The sequence below is a fragment of the Agelaius phoeniceus genome, chromosome 32 (genome assembly GCF_051311805.1).
Source record: "Agelaius phoeniceus isolate bAgePho1 chromosome 32, bAgePho1.hap1, whole genome shotgun sequence".
Taxonomy (NCBI): Eukaryota; Metazoa; Chordata; class Aves; order Passeriformes; family Icteridae; genus Agelaius; species Agelaius phoeniceus.
In genome coordinates, this window is record NC_135296.1 from 1,463,392 (window position 1) to 1,477,760 (window position 14,369).

Sequence of the window (14,369 nt, forward strand, 5' to 3'; positions counted from 1 at the left end):
GTCCCTCCCCTGTCCCTCGCTGTCACCCCTGTCCCCGTGTCCCTGCTGTCCCACCCCTGTCCCCAGTGCCCCCCTCGTCCCTGTGTCCCCCCCATCCCTCCCTGTCCCCTCCTGTCCCCCTGTCCCCCCCTGTCCCTGTCCCCCCGTCCCTCCCATCTCCCCTGTCCCCTCCTGTCCCTGTCCCCTCCTGTCCCTGTCTCCCGCATCCCTCCCTGTCCCCTCCTGTCCCCGTGTCCCCCCCCGTGTCCCCCCCTGTCCCTGTCCCTGTCCCCCCGTTTCCCCCCCGTCCCTGTCCCTCCTCGTGTCCCCTCCTGTCCCCGTGTCCCCCCCCGCCATGTCCCCCCATGTCCCCCAGGGTCCCCCTGTCCCCCCCCCGTCCCGTCCCCTCCTCTCCGCGTGTCCCCCCCCCGTCCCCCTGTCCTCCCCTGTCCCTTTGTCGCCCCCCCGTCCCCTCCCCGCTGTCCCCTCCCCAATGTCCCCCGTGTCCCCCCCGTGTCCCCGCTGTCCCCCCCCGTCCCTGCTGTCCCCCCCGTCCCCCCCCGTATCCCCCCCCGTGTCCCCCCCCCAATGTCCCCCCGTGTCCCCCCCTGTCCTCTCCCCAATGTCCCCTCCCCGTCCCCGCTGTCCCCCTCCCGTGTCCCCCCCATGTCCCCCCCCGTGTCCCCCCCGTGTCCCCCCCTGTCCCCAGCTGCCATAAGAGGCCCCTCGGGGGCCGCTCCCCCCACCCGCCATGGCGGCCCCGGGGGGCTCCGAGCCCGAGCGCAACGCGGTGAGGGGGGACCGGGGGGACACAGGGGGGACACAGAGGGGACACAGGGGGGACACAGGGGGGACCGGGGGGACACAGGGGGGACATAGGGGGGACCGGGGGGGACACGGGGGGGGACACAGGGGGGACACAGGGGGGACACAGGGGGGATACAGGGGGGGCATAGGGGGGACACAGGGGGGACCGGGGGGCATCGGGGGGACTGGGGGGACACAGGGGGGACCGGGGGGCACAGGGGGGACCGGGGGTACCGGGGGACACCGGGGGGACACAGGGGGGACACAGGGGGGACAGGGGGGACACAGGGGGGACACAGGGGGCACAGGGGGGACACAGGGGGCACGGGGGGGACCGGGGGGCACCGGGGGACCGGAGGGACACAGGGGGGACCGGGGGGCATCGGGGGGACCGGGGGGCACAGGGGGGACAGGGGGGACACAGGGGGACACAGGGGGACACAGGGGGGACAGGGGGGACACAGGGGACACAGGGGGGACCGGGGGGCATCGGGGGGACCGGGGGGACACAGGGGGGACATAGGGGGGACCGGGGGGACCGGGAGCACCGGGGGGCACAGGGGGGACAAAGGGGGGGCACAGGGGACACAGGGGGGACCGGGGGGGACACAGGGGGGACCGGGGGGACACAGGGGACACAGGGGGGACCGGGGGACACAGGGGGGGACACAGGGGGGGCATAGGGGGGGGTTGGATCTGGGGGGGCCCCCGGGGGGGGTTTGGGGGTACCCCTGAGGGAGGGGTTGGGGTCTGGGGGGGGCACAGGGGGGGTTTGGGGGTACCCCTGGGGGGCGTTTGGGGGGCCTGGGGGGCGCCCCTGGCTGGGGTTTGGGGGCGTCTGGGGGGACTCCTGGGGGTTTTGGGGTATCCCCGGGGGGATTTTGGGGGGTTCGGGTCTATTCTTGGGGGGGTTTTGGGGTATCCCCGGGGGGATTTGGGGGGTCTGGGTTTATTCTTGGGGGGTTTTGGGGTATCCCCGGGGGGATTTTGGGGGTTCGGGTCTATTCTTGGGGGGTTTGGGGTATCCCGAGGAGGGGGTTAGGGGGACACCTGGGAGGGGTTTTGGGGTCTCGGGGGGGCACAGGGGGGTCTGGGGGTGCCCCTGGGGGGGTTTTGGGGACCCCCGAGGGGGGTTTGGGGTATCCCCAGGGGGGTTTTGGGGGTTCGGGGTTATCCTCGGGGGGATTTGGGGGCACCCCTGGGTGCGTTTTGTGGGTCTGGGGGGTGCCCCTGAGGGGGGGTTGGGGTCTCAGAGGGGCACAGGGGACACCCCATGGGACGGTTTTGGGGTTGGGGGTACCCCAGGGGGATTTTGGGGTGTCCCCGGGGGGGTTTTGGGGTATCCCGGGGGGATTTTGGGGTATCCCAGGGGTTTGGGGTACCCCGGGGGGGTTTTGGGGTACCCCGGGTATCACCAAGGGTGCCCCCCACATTTGGGGGTCACCGGGGGTGGGGGCGGCGCAAGGGGGCGGGGCTTCTGTTGGGGGGGGGGGTCCCCAGAGCGGGGGGGGTCCCGGGACAGGAGGGGTTCCCTGTTTTGGGGGGTCCCTGTTTGTTTTGGGGGGTCCCTGTTTGTTTTGGGGGGGGTCCCTGTTTTGGGGTTCTCTGGTTTTGGGGTTCCCTGTTTGTTTTTGGGGGGAGGGTCCCTGTTTTGGGGGTTCCCTGATTTGGGGTTGTCTGTTTTTGGGGTTGCCTGGTTTTGGGGTTCCCTGTTTGTTTTGGGGGGGGTCCCTGTTTGTTTTGGGGGGGGGGTTCCCTGTTTGTTTTGGGGGGTCCCTGTTTGGGGGTTCCCTGTTTTGGGGGGGGTCTCTCTTTTGGGGTTCCTGTTTTGGGGGGTCCCTGTTTTGGGGTTTCCTGTTTGTTTTGGGGGTTCCCTGTTTTTGGGCGGGGGGGGTCTCTGACGCTCTGTGCCCACAGGGGGGGTCCCCGGCAGAAGGGGGGTCCCCCGAACAGGAGGGGTTCCCTGTTTTGGGGGGGTCCCTATTTTGGGGTTCCCTGTTTTGGGGTTCCCTGTTTTGGGGGGTCCCTGTTTTGGGGGTTTCCTGTTTTGGGGTTCCCTGTTTGTTTTGGGGTTCCTGTTTTGGGGGTTTCCTGTTTTGGGGTTCCCTGTTTTTGGGGGGGTCCCTATTTTGGGGTTCCCTGTTTTGGGGGGATCTCTCTTTTGGGGTTCCCTGTTTTGGGGGGGGTCTCTCTTTTGGGGTTCCCTGTTTTTGGGGGGTCTCTGACTCTCTCTGTGCCCACAGGGGGGGTCCCCGGCAGAGGGGGGGTCCCCCGAACAGGAGGGGTTCCCTGTTTTGGGGGTTCCTGTTTGTTTTTGGGGGGGGTCTCTCTTTTGGGGTTCCCTGTTTGTTTTTGGGGGTCCCTGTTTGTTTTTTGGGGGGGTCTCTCTTTTGGGGTTCCCTGTTTTGGGGGGTCCCTGTTTGTTTTGGGGGGGGTCCCTGTTTGTTTTGGGGTTCCCTGTTTTTGGGGGGGGGCTCTCTGACTCTCTCTGTGCCCACAGGGGGGGTCCCCGGCAGAGGGGGGGTCCCCCGAACAGGAGGGGTTCCCTGTTTTGGGGGTCCCTGTTTGTTTTGGGGGGGTCCCTATTTTGGGGTTCCCTGTTTTTGGGGTTCCCTGTTTTGGGGGGGTCCCTGTTTTGGGGTTCCCTGTTTTTGGGGGGTCTCTGACTCTCTCTGTGCCCACAGGGGGGGTCCCCGGCAGAGGGGGGGTCCCCCGAACAGGAGGGGTTCTTCTCGCTGCTGAGCTCCGTGCAGGGAACGCGGATGGACGAACAGCGCTGCAGCCTGGGGGGGGGCACCGGTGAGGGACAGACGGACGGACAGGGGACGGGGGGGGGACAGGGGGACAGACAGGGGACAGGAGGGGGGACAGGGGGACAAGGGGACGGGGGGGGACAGGGGGGGACAGAGAGGGGACAAAGGGACAGAGGGACAGACAGGGGACAGGGGGACAGGGGGACAGAGAGACAGAGGGACAGAGAGGGGGACGGGGGGGACAGAGGGACAGGGGGACGGGGGGGACAGAGGGACAGACAGGGGACAGGAGGGGGGACAGGGGGACAAGGGGATGGGCGGGGCAGAGGAACAGGGGAGGCACAGAGGGACAGAGGGACAGGGGGACAGAGGGACAGAGGGGGGACAGAGGGGAGACAGAGGGACAGGGGGACAGACAGGGGACAGGGGGACAGGGGGACAAGAGGATGGGGGGGGACAGGGGGAAAGGGGGACAGAGGGACAGACGGACAGACAGGGGACAGGGGGACAGAGGGATGGGGGGGACAGAGGGGGCACAGAGGGACAGGGGGACAGATGGACAGACGGACAGACAGGGGACAGGGGGACAAAGGGACAGGGGGACGGGGTAGAGAGGGGGACGGGGGGACAGAGAGGGACAGAGGGACAGGGGGACAGAGGGGGGACAGAAGGACAGGGGAGGGACAGGGGGACGGGGGGGACAGAGGGACAGAGGGACGGGGGACAGAGGGACAGAGGGGGGACAGAGAGGGACAGAGGGGGGACAGAGAGGGACAGGGGGACAGAGGGACGGGGAGGACAGAGGGACAGGGGGACAGGGGGATGGGGGGGACAGAGGGACAAATGGACAGGGGGACAGTGGGGGACAGAGGGGGGACAGAGGGACAGCGGGGGTGGCACGGGTGAGGGACAGAGGGGGGAGCGAGTATGGGGACACGGGGGACACCGGGGGGACACGAAGGGGACACCGGGGACAGCAGGGGGACACCAGGGCGGGCACGAGTGAGGGGACACCAGGGGTCCATGAGATGCCCACGGTGACCCGAGGGTCCCCAAGGGTGCCCATGGTGACTCGAGGGTCCCCAAGGGTGACCCGAGGTGCCCATGGGTGCCTCTGGTGACTCGAATGTCCCCGAGGTGCCCATGGGTGCTCATGGTGTCCCCGAGGTGCCCATGGTGACCTGGGAGGTCCCTGGGAGATCCGAGGGTCCCCAAGGTGCCCATGGAGACCTGAGGTGTCCCTGGTGTCCCCTGGGTGCCCATGGTGACTCGAGGGTCCCCAAGGGTTCCCCTGGTACCCCTGGGTGCCCCATGTGTGTCCCTGGTGACTCGAGGGTCCCCAAGGGTGACCTGGATGTCCCCTGGGTGTCCCCGAGGTGCCCCATGGGGTGCCCATGTGTGCTCCTGGTGACCCAGATGTCCTCTGGGTACCCCCCTGGTGTCCCCTGGGTGCCCCTGGTACCCCCTAGGTACCCCATGGGGTGTCCCTGGTGACCCCGAGGTGCCCATGGGTGATCCAAGGGTGTCCCTGGGTGCCCCACGTGTGCCCCTGGTGACTCGAGCGTTCCCAAGGGTGCCCCTGGTACCCCCTGGGTGCCCCTGGTGGCCCATGGGTGCTCCTGGTGACCCTGATGTCCCCGAGGTCCCCCTGATGACCCAGGTGACTCCAAGGTGCCCCTGGTGTCCCCTGGGTGTCCCCTGGGTGTCCCCGAGTGCCCCTGGGTACCCCTTGTGACCTGAGGTGCCCCGTGGGATGCCCCTGGTGACCCCTGGGTGCCCTTGGTACCCCCTGGTGACCCCTGGCTGCCCTTGGGGTGCCCTTGGTGACTCGAGAGTCCCCGAGGGGGCCCCTGGTGTCCCCTGGGTGCCCCTTGTGTTCCATGGGGTGCCCCTGGTACCCCTGGGTGTCCCTGGGTGTCCCTGGGTGCCCCAGGTGACTCCAAGGTGCCCCTGGTGTCCCCTGGGTGTCCCCGAGTGCCCCTGGGTGCCCTTGGTGCCACCTGGGTGCCCCATGTGTGCCCCTGGTGACTCGAGGGTCCCCGAGGGTGCCCCTGGTACCCCCTGGGTGCCCCCTGTGTTCCATGGGGTGTCCCTGGTGTCCCATGGGTGCCCCTGGTGACTCGAGGGTCCCCGAGGTGCCCCTGGGGTGTCCCTGGTGACTCGAGGGTCCCCGAGGTGCCCCTGGTGTCCCCGGGGTGCCCCTGGTACCCCTGGGTGTCCCTGGGGTGTCCCTGGTGACTCCAAGGTGCCCCTGGGGTGCCCCTGGTGACTCGAGGGTCCCCGAGGTGCCCCCTGGGTGCCCCTTGTGTTCCATGGGGTGCCCCTGGTGCCCCCTGGTGACTCGAGGGTCCCCGAGGTGCCCCCTGTAACCGTGGGGTGCCCCTGGTGACTCGAGGGTCCCCGAGGGTGCCCCCTGTGCCCCTGGGGTGCCCCTGGTGACTCGAGGGTCCCCAAGGTGCCCCCTGTGACCCTGGGGTGTCCCTAGTGACTCGAGGGTCCCCGAGGGTGCCCCTGGTGACTCGAGGGTCCCCGAGGGTCCCCGAGGGTGTCCCATGGGTGCCCCTGGTGACTCGAGGGTCCCCGAGGTGCCCCCTGTGACCCCGTTTCCCTCCCCCCCCGCAGGAGGAGGGGTCTCGGAGGCGGCGCCCCCCGAGTTGGCCTCGCTGCTGGACATGGTGGCGAACACGCAGGGGCGCAGGATGGACGAGCAGCGCCTGCCCGTGCCCAGGCTGCCAGGCTTTGGCACCGGGGGGGCACAGGTGGGCACGGGGGGGTACCTGGGGGGCACAGGGTGGGTACAGAGATTGCAGCACCTGCCCGTGCCCAGGCTGCCAGGGTTTGGCACCGGGGGGGCACAGGTGGGCACGGGGGGGTACCTGGGGGCACAGGTGGGCATGAGGGGGCACCTGAGGGGTACCTGGGGCTGCCCGTGCCCAGGCTGCCAGGCTTTGGCACCGGGGGGGCACAGGTGGGCACGGGGGGGCACTGGGGGGCACAGGTGGGCATGAGGGGGCACCTGAGAGGTATCTGGGGCTGCCCGTGCCCAGGGGCCAGGGTTTGGATTGGGAGGGCACAGGTGGGCACGGGGGGGACACAGGTGGGCACGGGGGGGTACCTGGGCAGGTATTGGGGGGCATAGGGTGGGTACAGAGATTGCAGCACCTGCCCGTGCCCAGGGGCCAGGGTTTGGATCGGGGGGGGGCACAGATGGGCACGGGGGGGTACCTGGGGGTACCTGGGGCCGCCCGTGCCCAGGTGCCAGGGTTTGGATCAGGAGGGCACAGGTGGGCACGGGGGGTACCTGAGGGCACCTGGGGACACCCAAGGCCTGGGGGGGGACACTTGGGGACACCCAGGGCGGGCATTTGGGGACACCCCGGGTGGGCACGGGGGCATTTGGGGACACCCAGGGTGGGGGCTGGGGCTGGGGGCACCCCCGGGCACCCCATGAGTGCCCCCCCCCCTCCTGTGCCCGCAGGACTGAGACCCCCCCGGACACCCCCAGGACCCCCCAGGAACCGCCCGGGACCCCCAGGACACCCCCGGACCCCCCCGGACACTCCTGGACATCCCCAGGAACCACCCGGGATCCCCAAGGACCCCCCCAGGAACCCCGGCCCCGCCCCTCCCGCGCTGTGTCCCCAATAAAGCCCCGAGCACCAGGGGTGGCACCATTGGGGACATTGGGGACACGGGGGGTGGCACCGGGGGTGGCACCATTGGGGATACGGGGGGGCACTGAGCGGGGACATTGGGGACATGGGGGTGGCACTGAGGGTGGCACCGAGCAGGGACATTGGGGACACGGGGGGTGGCACTGAGGGTGGCACCGGGGGTGGCACCATTGGGGACACGGGGGGTGGCACTGAGCGGGGACATTGGGGACATGGGGGTGGCACTGAGGGTGGCACTGAGGGTGGCACCATTGGGGACATGGGGGGATGGCACTGAGGGTGGCACCGGGGGTGAGTGACACCCGTGGGGACACTGGGGACACGGGGGTGGCACCGGGGGGGGCCCTGTAGGGACCTTGGGGACACGGGGGTGGCACCGGGGGTGAGTGACACTCGTGGGGACCTTAAGGACAAGGGGTGGCACCAGGGGTGACACCAGGCAGGGGTTGGCACTGGGGGTGGCACTGGGGGTGACACCCGTGGGGACCTTGGGGACACGGGGGTGGCACTGGGGGTGGCATTGGGCAATGGGTGGCACTGACACCTCTGGGGGTGGCATCGGGGGTGACACCCGTGGGGACCTTGGGGACACGGGGGTGGCACTGGGGGGTGGCACTGACACCTCTGGGGGTGGCACCAGGCAGGGGGGTGACACTGGGGGTGACACTGGGGGTGGCACTGGGGGGATGGCACTGGGGGTGGTGTTGAGGGTGGCACCGAGGGTGACACTGGGGGTGGCACTGGGCACAGGGGTGGCACCGGGGGGTGACACCTGTGGGGACCCTGGGGACATGGGGGTGGCACCAGTTTGGGGGTGGCACCAAGAGACAAGGACAGCACTCAGGTGACATCGAGGGGCACAGGACACCCGCGGGGGTGGCACCAGGGGACACCGAGGGGCACAGGTGGCACTAAGGGATGGCAGTGCCACCCTGGTGCCACCCTGCGGGCAGAGCCAGCGCCGTTTATTGGGGTGGGGACAGCCGGGGGTGGCACGTGTCCCCAAACGTGTCACACACACGTCACACGCACGTCACACCTGTCACATGTGTCACATGTGTCACACGTGTCCCCAGCAGCACAGGGACACGGGGGTGGCCACGCGGCCGTGGTGGCATCAGGCAGGACACGCGTCCCCTGTGCCACCAACACGGGCACAGCCCCGGCCACGCGCGGCATCGGCGGGGACAGAGGGGACAGAGGGGGACAGAGGGGGACAGAGGGGGACAGAGGGGGACAGAGGGGGACAGAGGGGACAGAGGGGGACAGAGGGCGCTGGCACTGTCCCCTCTGTCACCAACACGGCCACAGCGATGCCATCAACTGCTGCCACTGTCTGTTGTCACCAACACGGTGACAGCGAGTGACACCGGCTGCTGTCACTGTCACCAACATACAGCGAGTGACAGCGGGTACTGTCATTGTCACCAACACAGCCACAGTGTGTGACGCTGGCTGTTGTCACTGTCACCAACACACAGCGAGTGACATTGGCTGTTCTCACTGTCCCCTTTGTCACCAACACGGTCACAGTGATGCCACCAACTGCTGCCACTGTCTGTTGTCACCAACACGGTGACAGCGAGTGACACCGGCTGCTGTCACTGTCACCAACACAGCCACAGTGTGTGACACCGGCTGTTGTCATGGTCACCAACACAGTGACAGCGAGTGACAGGGGGTGCTGTCACTGTCACCAACACACAGTGAGTGACATTGGCTGTTGTCACTGTCCCCTTTGTCACCAACACAGTCACAGTGATACCATCAACTGCTGCCACTGTGTCTTGTCACCAACACACTCAGAGTGTGTGACACCGGCTGCTGTCACTGTCACCAACACTGTCACCAACACAGCCACAGTGTGTGACACTGGCTGTTGTCATTGTCACCAACACGGTGACAGCGAGTGGCACCGGCTGCTGTCACTGTCCCCTCTGTCATCAACAAGATCACAGTGTGTGACACTGGCTGCTGTCACTGTCACCAACACACTCACAGCGAGTGACATTGGCTGCTGTCACTGTCCCCTCTGTCACCAACACAGTCACAGCGATGCTGTTGATGCCATCAGCTGTTGTCACATGTCCCCTTTGTCACCAAGGCAGCCATGGTGAGTGACACCAGCTGCTGTCCCCTCTGTCACCAACACTGTCACCAATGCTGTCACAGCGTGTGACAATGGCTGCTGTCCCCTCTGTCACCAACACTGTCACCAACGCTGTCACAGTGTGTGACAATGGCTGCTGTCCCCTCTGTCTCCAATATTGTCACCAACACTGTCACCAACACCGTCACAGCGTGTGACACCGTCTGTTGTCCCCTCTGTCACCAACACAGCCACGGTGATGCCACCGGGTGCTGTCACTGTCACACCGGTGTCCCGGTGTCCCCACAGTGACAGGGCAGTGACAGGCGTGTCCCACGTCACCGCCACAGCTACAGCGCCGGTGTCACAGCAGGGCCACATCGAGCCAGGGGAGTGACACCCCCGTCACCGTGTCCCCATTGTCACCATGTCCCCACTGTCACCATGTCCTCACTGTCACCGTGTCCCCACTGTCACCACTGTGTCCCATGAGTGGCCTGTGTCCCTGGTGTCACCACCATGTCCCCTGTGTCACCGTGTCCCCACTGTCACCGTGTCCTCACTGTCCCCATGTCCCCAAGGTCACCGTGTCCTCACTGTTACCATGTCCCCTCTGTCACTGTTGTGTCCCATGAGTGGCCTGTATCCCTGGTGTCACCACCATGTCCCCTCTGTCACTGCATCCCCACTGTCCCCATGTCCCCACTGTCACCATGTCCCCACTGCCACCGTGTCCCCTCTGTCACCACCGTGTCCCACGGTGTCCATGTGTCCTCGCTGTCACCGTGTCCCCGCTGTCACTGCAGTGTCCTCTGGTAGCCGTGTGTCCCATGGTGGCCGTGTCCCTGCTGTCCCCTCACGCCTGTGTCCCACGGTGTCACTGTGTCCCTTGATGTCACTGCTGTGTCCCTGCTGCCACTGTGTCCCTGCTGTCCCCTCACGCCTGCGTCTCCTGGTGGCCGTGTCCCCGCTGTCACTGCTGTGTCCCCACGGTGTCACTGCTGTGTCCCTGCTGTCCCTTCACGCCAGTGTCCCACGGCGGCCGTGTCCCCACTGTCCCCTCACGCCTGGGTCCCATGGTGGCCGTGCGTCCCCTGGTGTCACCGCTGTGTCCCACGGTGTCACCGCTGTGTCCCCACGGTGTCCCCTCATGCCTGGGTCCCATGGTGGCCGTGTGTCCCGTGGTGGCCGTGTGTCCCCTGATGTCCCCGCTGTCCCCTCATGCCTGCGTCCCCTTCCTCTCCCGCAGCCGCTGCTTCAGCTCAGCCATGGCCTGGCGCTGAGGGGACACAGGGACAGTGACACACGGACACAGGGATACACGGACACAAGGACACAGGGACACGGGGACAGGGACACACGGACACAGGGACATGGGGACAGGGACATGGGGACACACGGACACAGGGACACAGGGACAGTGACACACGGACAGGGACACAGGACAGTGACACGGGGACAGTGACAGGAACAATGAGGGGATGGGACACAGGAACAGGGACACATGGACACAGGGACACATGGACAGGGACATGGGGACAGGGACACATGGACACAGGGACACACGGACAGTGACACGGGGACAGTGACAGGGACAATGATGGGACGGGACACAGGACAGGGACATGGGGACAGTGGACAGGGACATGGGGACAGGGACAGGGGGCAGCAGGGACTCAGGGGGACACGAGGTGGCACCAGGAGTGTCCCCTGTGTGTCCCCTCTGTCCCCCCCTCACTGCCCCGTGTGGCAGGGGACAGCAGCGGGACATTGGGGACACATTGGGGACATTGAGGACGCAGACAAGGACATTGGGGACACACCGGGGACAACTGGGGACAGTGGGGGACATTGGGGTCTCACCCGTTCCGGGGTGTCCGGCGGGAAAATCTCCCTCTGCAAAGAGAGCGCGTCAGGGGAGGGGACAGTGGGGACAGCGGGGCCCAGGTGTGTCCCCAAGTGTCCCCAAGTGTCCCCAATGCATCCCCAGCCATCCCCACGGGTGTCCCAGGTGTCCCTACAGTGTCCCCAGGGTGTTCCAGTTGTCCCTGAAGTGTCCCCAGCTGTCCCCCCAAGTGTCCCAGGATGTCCCCAGGGTGTCCCAGTTGTCCCCAGGGGTGTCCTCAGGTGTCCCAGCCACCCCCAGGTGTCCCCAGGGTGTCCCCAGGTGTGTCCCAGGTGTCCCCAGGGTGTCCCCAGGGTGTCCCAGCTGTCCCTGAAATGTCCCCAGGGGTCCCCCCAAGTGTCCCAGTTGTCCCCAGGGGTGTTCTCAGGTGTCCCCAGCCACCCCCAGGTGTCCCCCCAGGGTGTCCAAGTGTGCCCCCAGCCATCCCCAGGGTGTCCCAGCCATCCCCAGGGGTCTCCCCAAGTGTCCCAGGATGTCCCCAGGGATATCCCAGGGTATCCCCAGGGGTGTCCCAAAGTGTCCCCAAGGTGTCCCCAGGGTGTCCCTGCAGTGGCCCCGCCCACCTTGCGGTCGATCACGTAACGCTGGAAGAGCTCGGCCTGGTTGGAGACCCAGAACACGGCCACGGGGAAGGACAGGTACAGGAACATCTGGGACAGTGACACCTGTGTCACCTGAGTGTCACCTGTGCCACCTGTGTCATCCCTGTCACCCCCCAGACCCAAAACATGGCCATGGCCATGGAGAAGGACAGGTACAGGAACATCTGGGACAGTGACAGCTGTGTCACCTGAGTGTCACCTGAGTGTCACCTGTGCCACCTGTGCCATCCCTGTCACCCCCCAGACCCAGAACACGGCCATGGCCATGGGGAAGGACAGGTACAGGAACATCTGGGACAGTGACACCCGTGTCACACCTGTCACCTGTGCGTCACCTGTGTCACCTGTGTGTCGCCTGTGTCACACCTGAGTGTCCCCTGTGTGACCCCTGCCACCCCCAGCCGCAGATAAACACACGTCTGTAACAGTGACACCTGTGTCACCTGAGTCCCCTCCTGTGTCACCCCTCCTGTCCCACCTGCATCCCCCGTTCCCGTTATCCCCTCCCCTATTCCCGTTCCTGTTTCTCCCTCCTCGTTCTCGTTCTCCCATTCCCCTCACCCCGTTCCCATTTCCCCGTTCTCATTCCCATTATCCTGTTCCCGTTCCCCCATTCCCATTCCCCCATTCCCGTTCCCGTTATCCTCCTGTTCCCATTCCCGTTCCCCCATTCCCATTCCCCCATCCCCATCCCCCCATTCCCATTCCCGTTCCCCCCTCCCCATTCCCGTTATCCCCCTGTTCCCATTCCCGTTCCCCCATTCCCGTTCCCCCATTCCCGTTCCCGTTCCCGTATTCCCGTTGCCCCGTTGCTATTCCTGTTCTCCAATTCCCGTTACCCCGTTCCTGTTCCTGTTATCTCCCACCCATTCCCCTTCCCCTGTTCCTATTCCTGTTCCCCAATTCCCATTTCCCCATTCCTGTTATCCCCCCCATTTCCATTCCCGTTATTCCCCCATTCCCATTATTCCCCCCCTTTCCCATTCCTGTTCCTATTCCCATTCCCGTTCCCATTATCCCCATTCCCGCTCCCGTTCCCATTACCCCGTTCTCATTCCCATTATCCCTTTATCCTGTTTTCCCATTCCCATCCCCATTCCCCTGTTCCCATTCCCATTCTCGTTCCCTTTCCCCCATTCCCGTTCCCATTATTCCGTTTTCCCATTACCCTCTTCCCATTCCCATCTCCATTTCCCATTTCTGTTATCCCCACCCTGTTCCCATTCCGATTCCCATTATCCCAATCCCGTTCCCATCCCTGTTATCCCATTCCCATTCCCATTCCCATTCCTGCTCCCATTCCGCTTCCCATCCCCGTTCCCATTCCCCATTCCCATTTCCTATTCCCGTTATCCCCCACCAGTTCCCACTCCCCCATTCCCATTCCTATCCCCATTCCCATTCCCCACTCCCACCCCCATTCCCATTATCCCATTCCCCGTCCCATTCCCATTATCCCATTCCCGTTTCCATTCCCACTCCCATTCCCATAATCCTATTATTCCTTTATCCCATTATCCCGTTATCCCATTCCCATCCCCATCCCCATTCCTATTATCCTGTTCCCACTCCCATTCCCATAATCCTATTATTCCTTTATCCCATTATCCCGTTATCCCATTCCCATCCCCATTCCTATTATCCTGTTCCCATTCCCATTCCCATTATCCCATTATCCTGTTATCCAATTCCCATTCCCGTTTCCATTCCCCCATTCTCATTTCCCATTCCCATTCCCATCCCCATTCCCACCCCACAATTCCATTCCTATCCCCATTCCCTTTCCCCCATCCCCATCCCCATCCCCATTCCCTTTCCCCCATCCCCATTCCCATCCCCATTCCCTTTCCCCCATCCCCATTCCCATTCCCAATCCCATTCCCTTTCCCCCATTCTCATCCCCATTCCCTTTCCCCTATCCCCCATTCCCATTCCCATGTTCCTATCCCCACTCCCTTTCCCCCATCCCCATCCCCATTCCCATCCCCATTCCCATTCCCTTTCCCCCATCCCCATTCCCTTTCCCCCATTCCCATCCCCATTCCCTTTCCCATTCCCTTTCCCCTTTCCTCCATCCCCATTCCCATCCCCATTCCCTTTCCCCCATTCCCATCCCCATTCCTTTTCCCCTTTCCCCCATCCCCATTCCCATCCCCATTCCCTTTCCCCCATTCCCTTTCCCCCATTCCCATCCCCATTCCCTTTCCCATTCCCTTTCCCCTTTCCCCCCATCCCCATTCCCTTTCCCCATTCCCTTTCCCCCATTCCCATCCCCATTCCCTTTCCCCTATCCCCCATTCCCATTCCCATGTTCCTATCCCCACTCCCTTTCCCCCATTCCCTTTCCCCCATTCCCATTCCCGTTCCCCTCCCTCGCACCCTCAGGATCTCTAGCTTCACCCCCATGGCTCCTCCAGTCCCCTCACGCTTCCGGCTCCCAACCCCGCAACACCGCTAACGCCCATTGGCCGCACCTCCAGCACCGCCACACTCTATTGGCTGAGCGGGGAGCCAAGGGGGCGGAGCGAAGCAGCGATTTGAGCAATGAGAAGGGAGCGC

The 14,369-nt window shown here is 65.3% G+C and overlaps 2 protein-coding genes across 4 annotated transcripts; one reads left to right on the top strand and one right to left on the bottom strand.

Moving 5' to 3' along the window:
• Positions 1–658: 658 nt before the first annotated feature.
• PCP2 (Purkinje cell protein 2) lies at positions 659–7,076 on the top strand. The gene is made up of 4 exons (XM_077192340.1): positions 659–769; positions 3,471–3,585; positions 6,162–6,298; positions 7,018–7,076. Exons 1-4 carry the CDS (start codon positions 731–733, stop codon positions 7,021–7,023), a joined length of 297 nt encoding a protein of 98 aa, XP_077048455.1. The 5' UTR covers positions 659–730; the 3' UTR covers positions 7,024–7,076.
• A 982-nt stretch (positions 7,077–8,058) lies between these two features.
• On the bottom strand, positions 8,059–14,264 carry PET100 (PET100 cytochrome c oxidase chaperone). 3 transcript variants are annotated; one of them, XM_077192258.1, is made up of 5 exons: positions 14,190–14,264; positions 11,772–11,858; positions 11,166–11,198; positions 10,506–10,581; positions 8,059–10,411 (listed from the first exon to the last, which is right to left on the bottom strand). In XM_077192258.1, the coding sequence occupies exons 1-4, from the start codon at positions 14,214–14,216 to the stop codon at positions 10,522–10,524; spliced, it is 207 nt and encodes a 68-aa protein (XP_077048373.1). In that variant the 5' UTR covers positions 14,217–14,264; the 3' UTR covers positions 8,059–10,411; positions 10,506–10,521. The 3 variants fall into 3 exon arrangements, with proteins under 3 accessions (XP_077048373.1, XP_077048372.1, XP_077048371.1); XM_077192257.1 differs by having other exon boundaries at positions 8,059–10,432; XM_077192256.1 differs by having other exon boundaries at positions 8,059–10,581.
• Between the last annotated feature and the right edge of the window lie 105 nt (positions 14,265–14,369).

Coding starts and splice junctions, on each gene's coding strand:
- PET100 (XM_077192258.1), bottom strand. CDS start 14,216: ATGGGGGTGAAGCTAGAGATCCTGAGG. Junction 11,859..14,189: donor TGAAGCTAGAGATCCTGAGG/GTGCGAGGGAGG, acceptor TCACTGTCCCAG/ATGTTCCTGTACCTGTCCTT. Junction 10,582..11,165: donor CGCCGGACACCCCGGAACGG/GTGAGACCCCAA, acceptor GTGTCCCCTCAG/CGCCAGGCCATGGCTGAGCT.
- PCP2 (XM_077192340.1), top strand. CDS start 731: ATGGCGGCCCCGGGGGGCTCCGAGCCCGAGCGCAACGCG. Junction 770..3,470: donor CCGAGCCCGAGCGCAACGCG/GTGAGGGGGGAC, acceptor CTGTGCCCACAG/GGGGGGTCCCCGGCAGAGGG. Junction 3,586..6,161: donor CAGCCTGGGGGGGGGCACCG/GTGAGGGACAGA, acceptor CCCCCCCCGCAG/GAGGAGGGGTCTCGGAGGCG.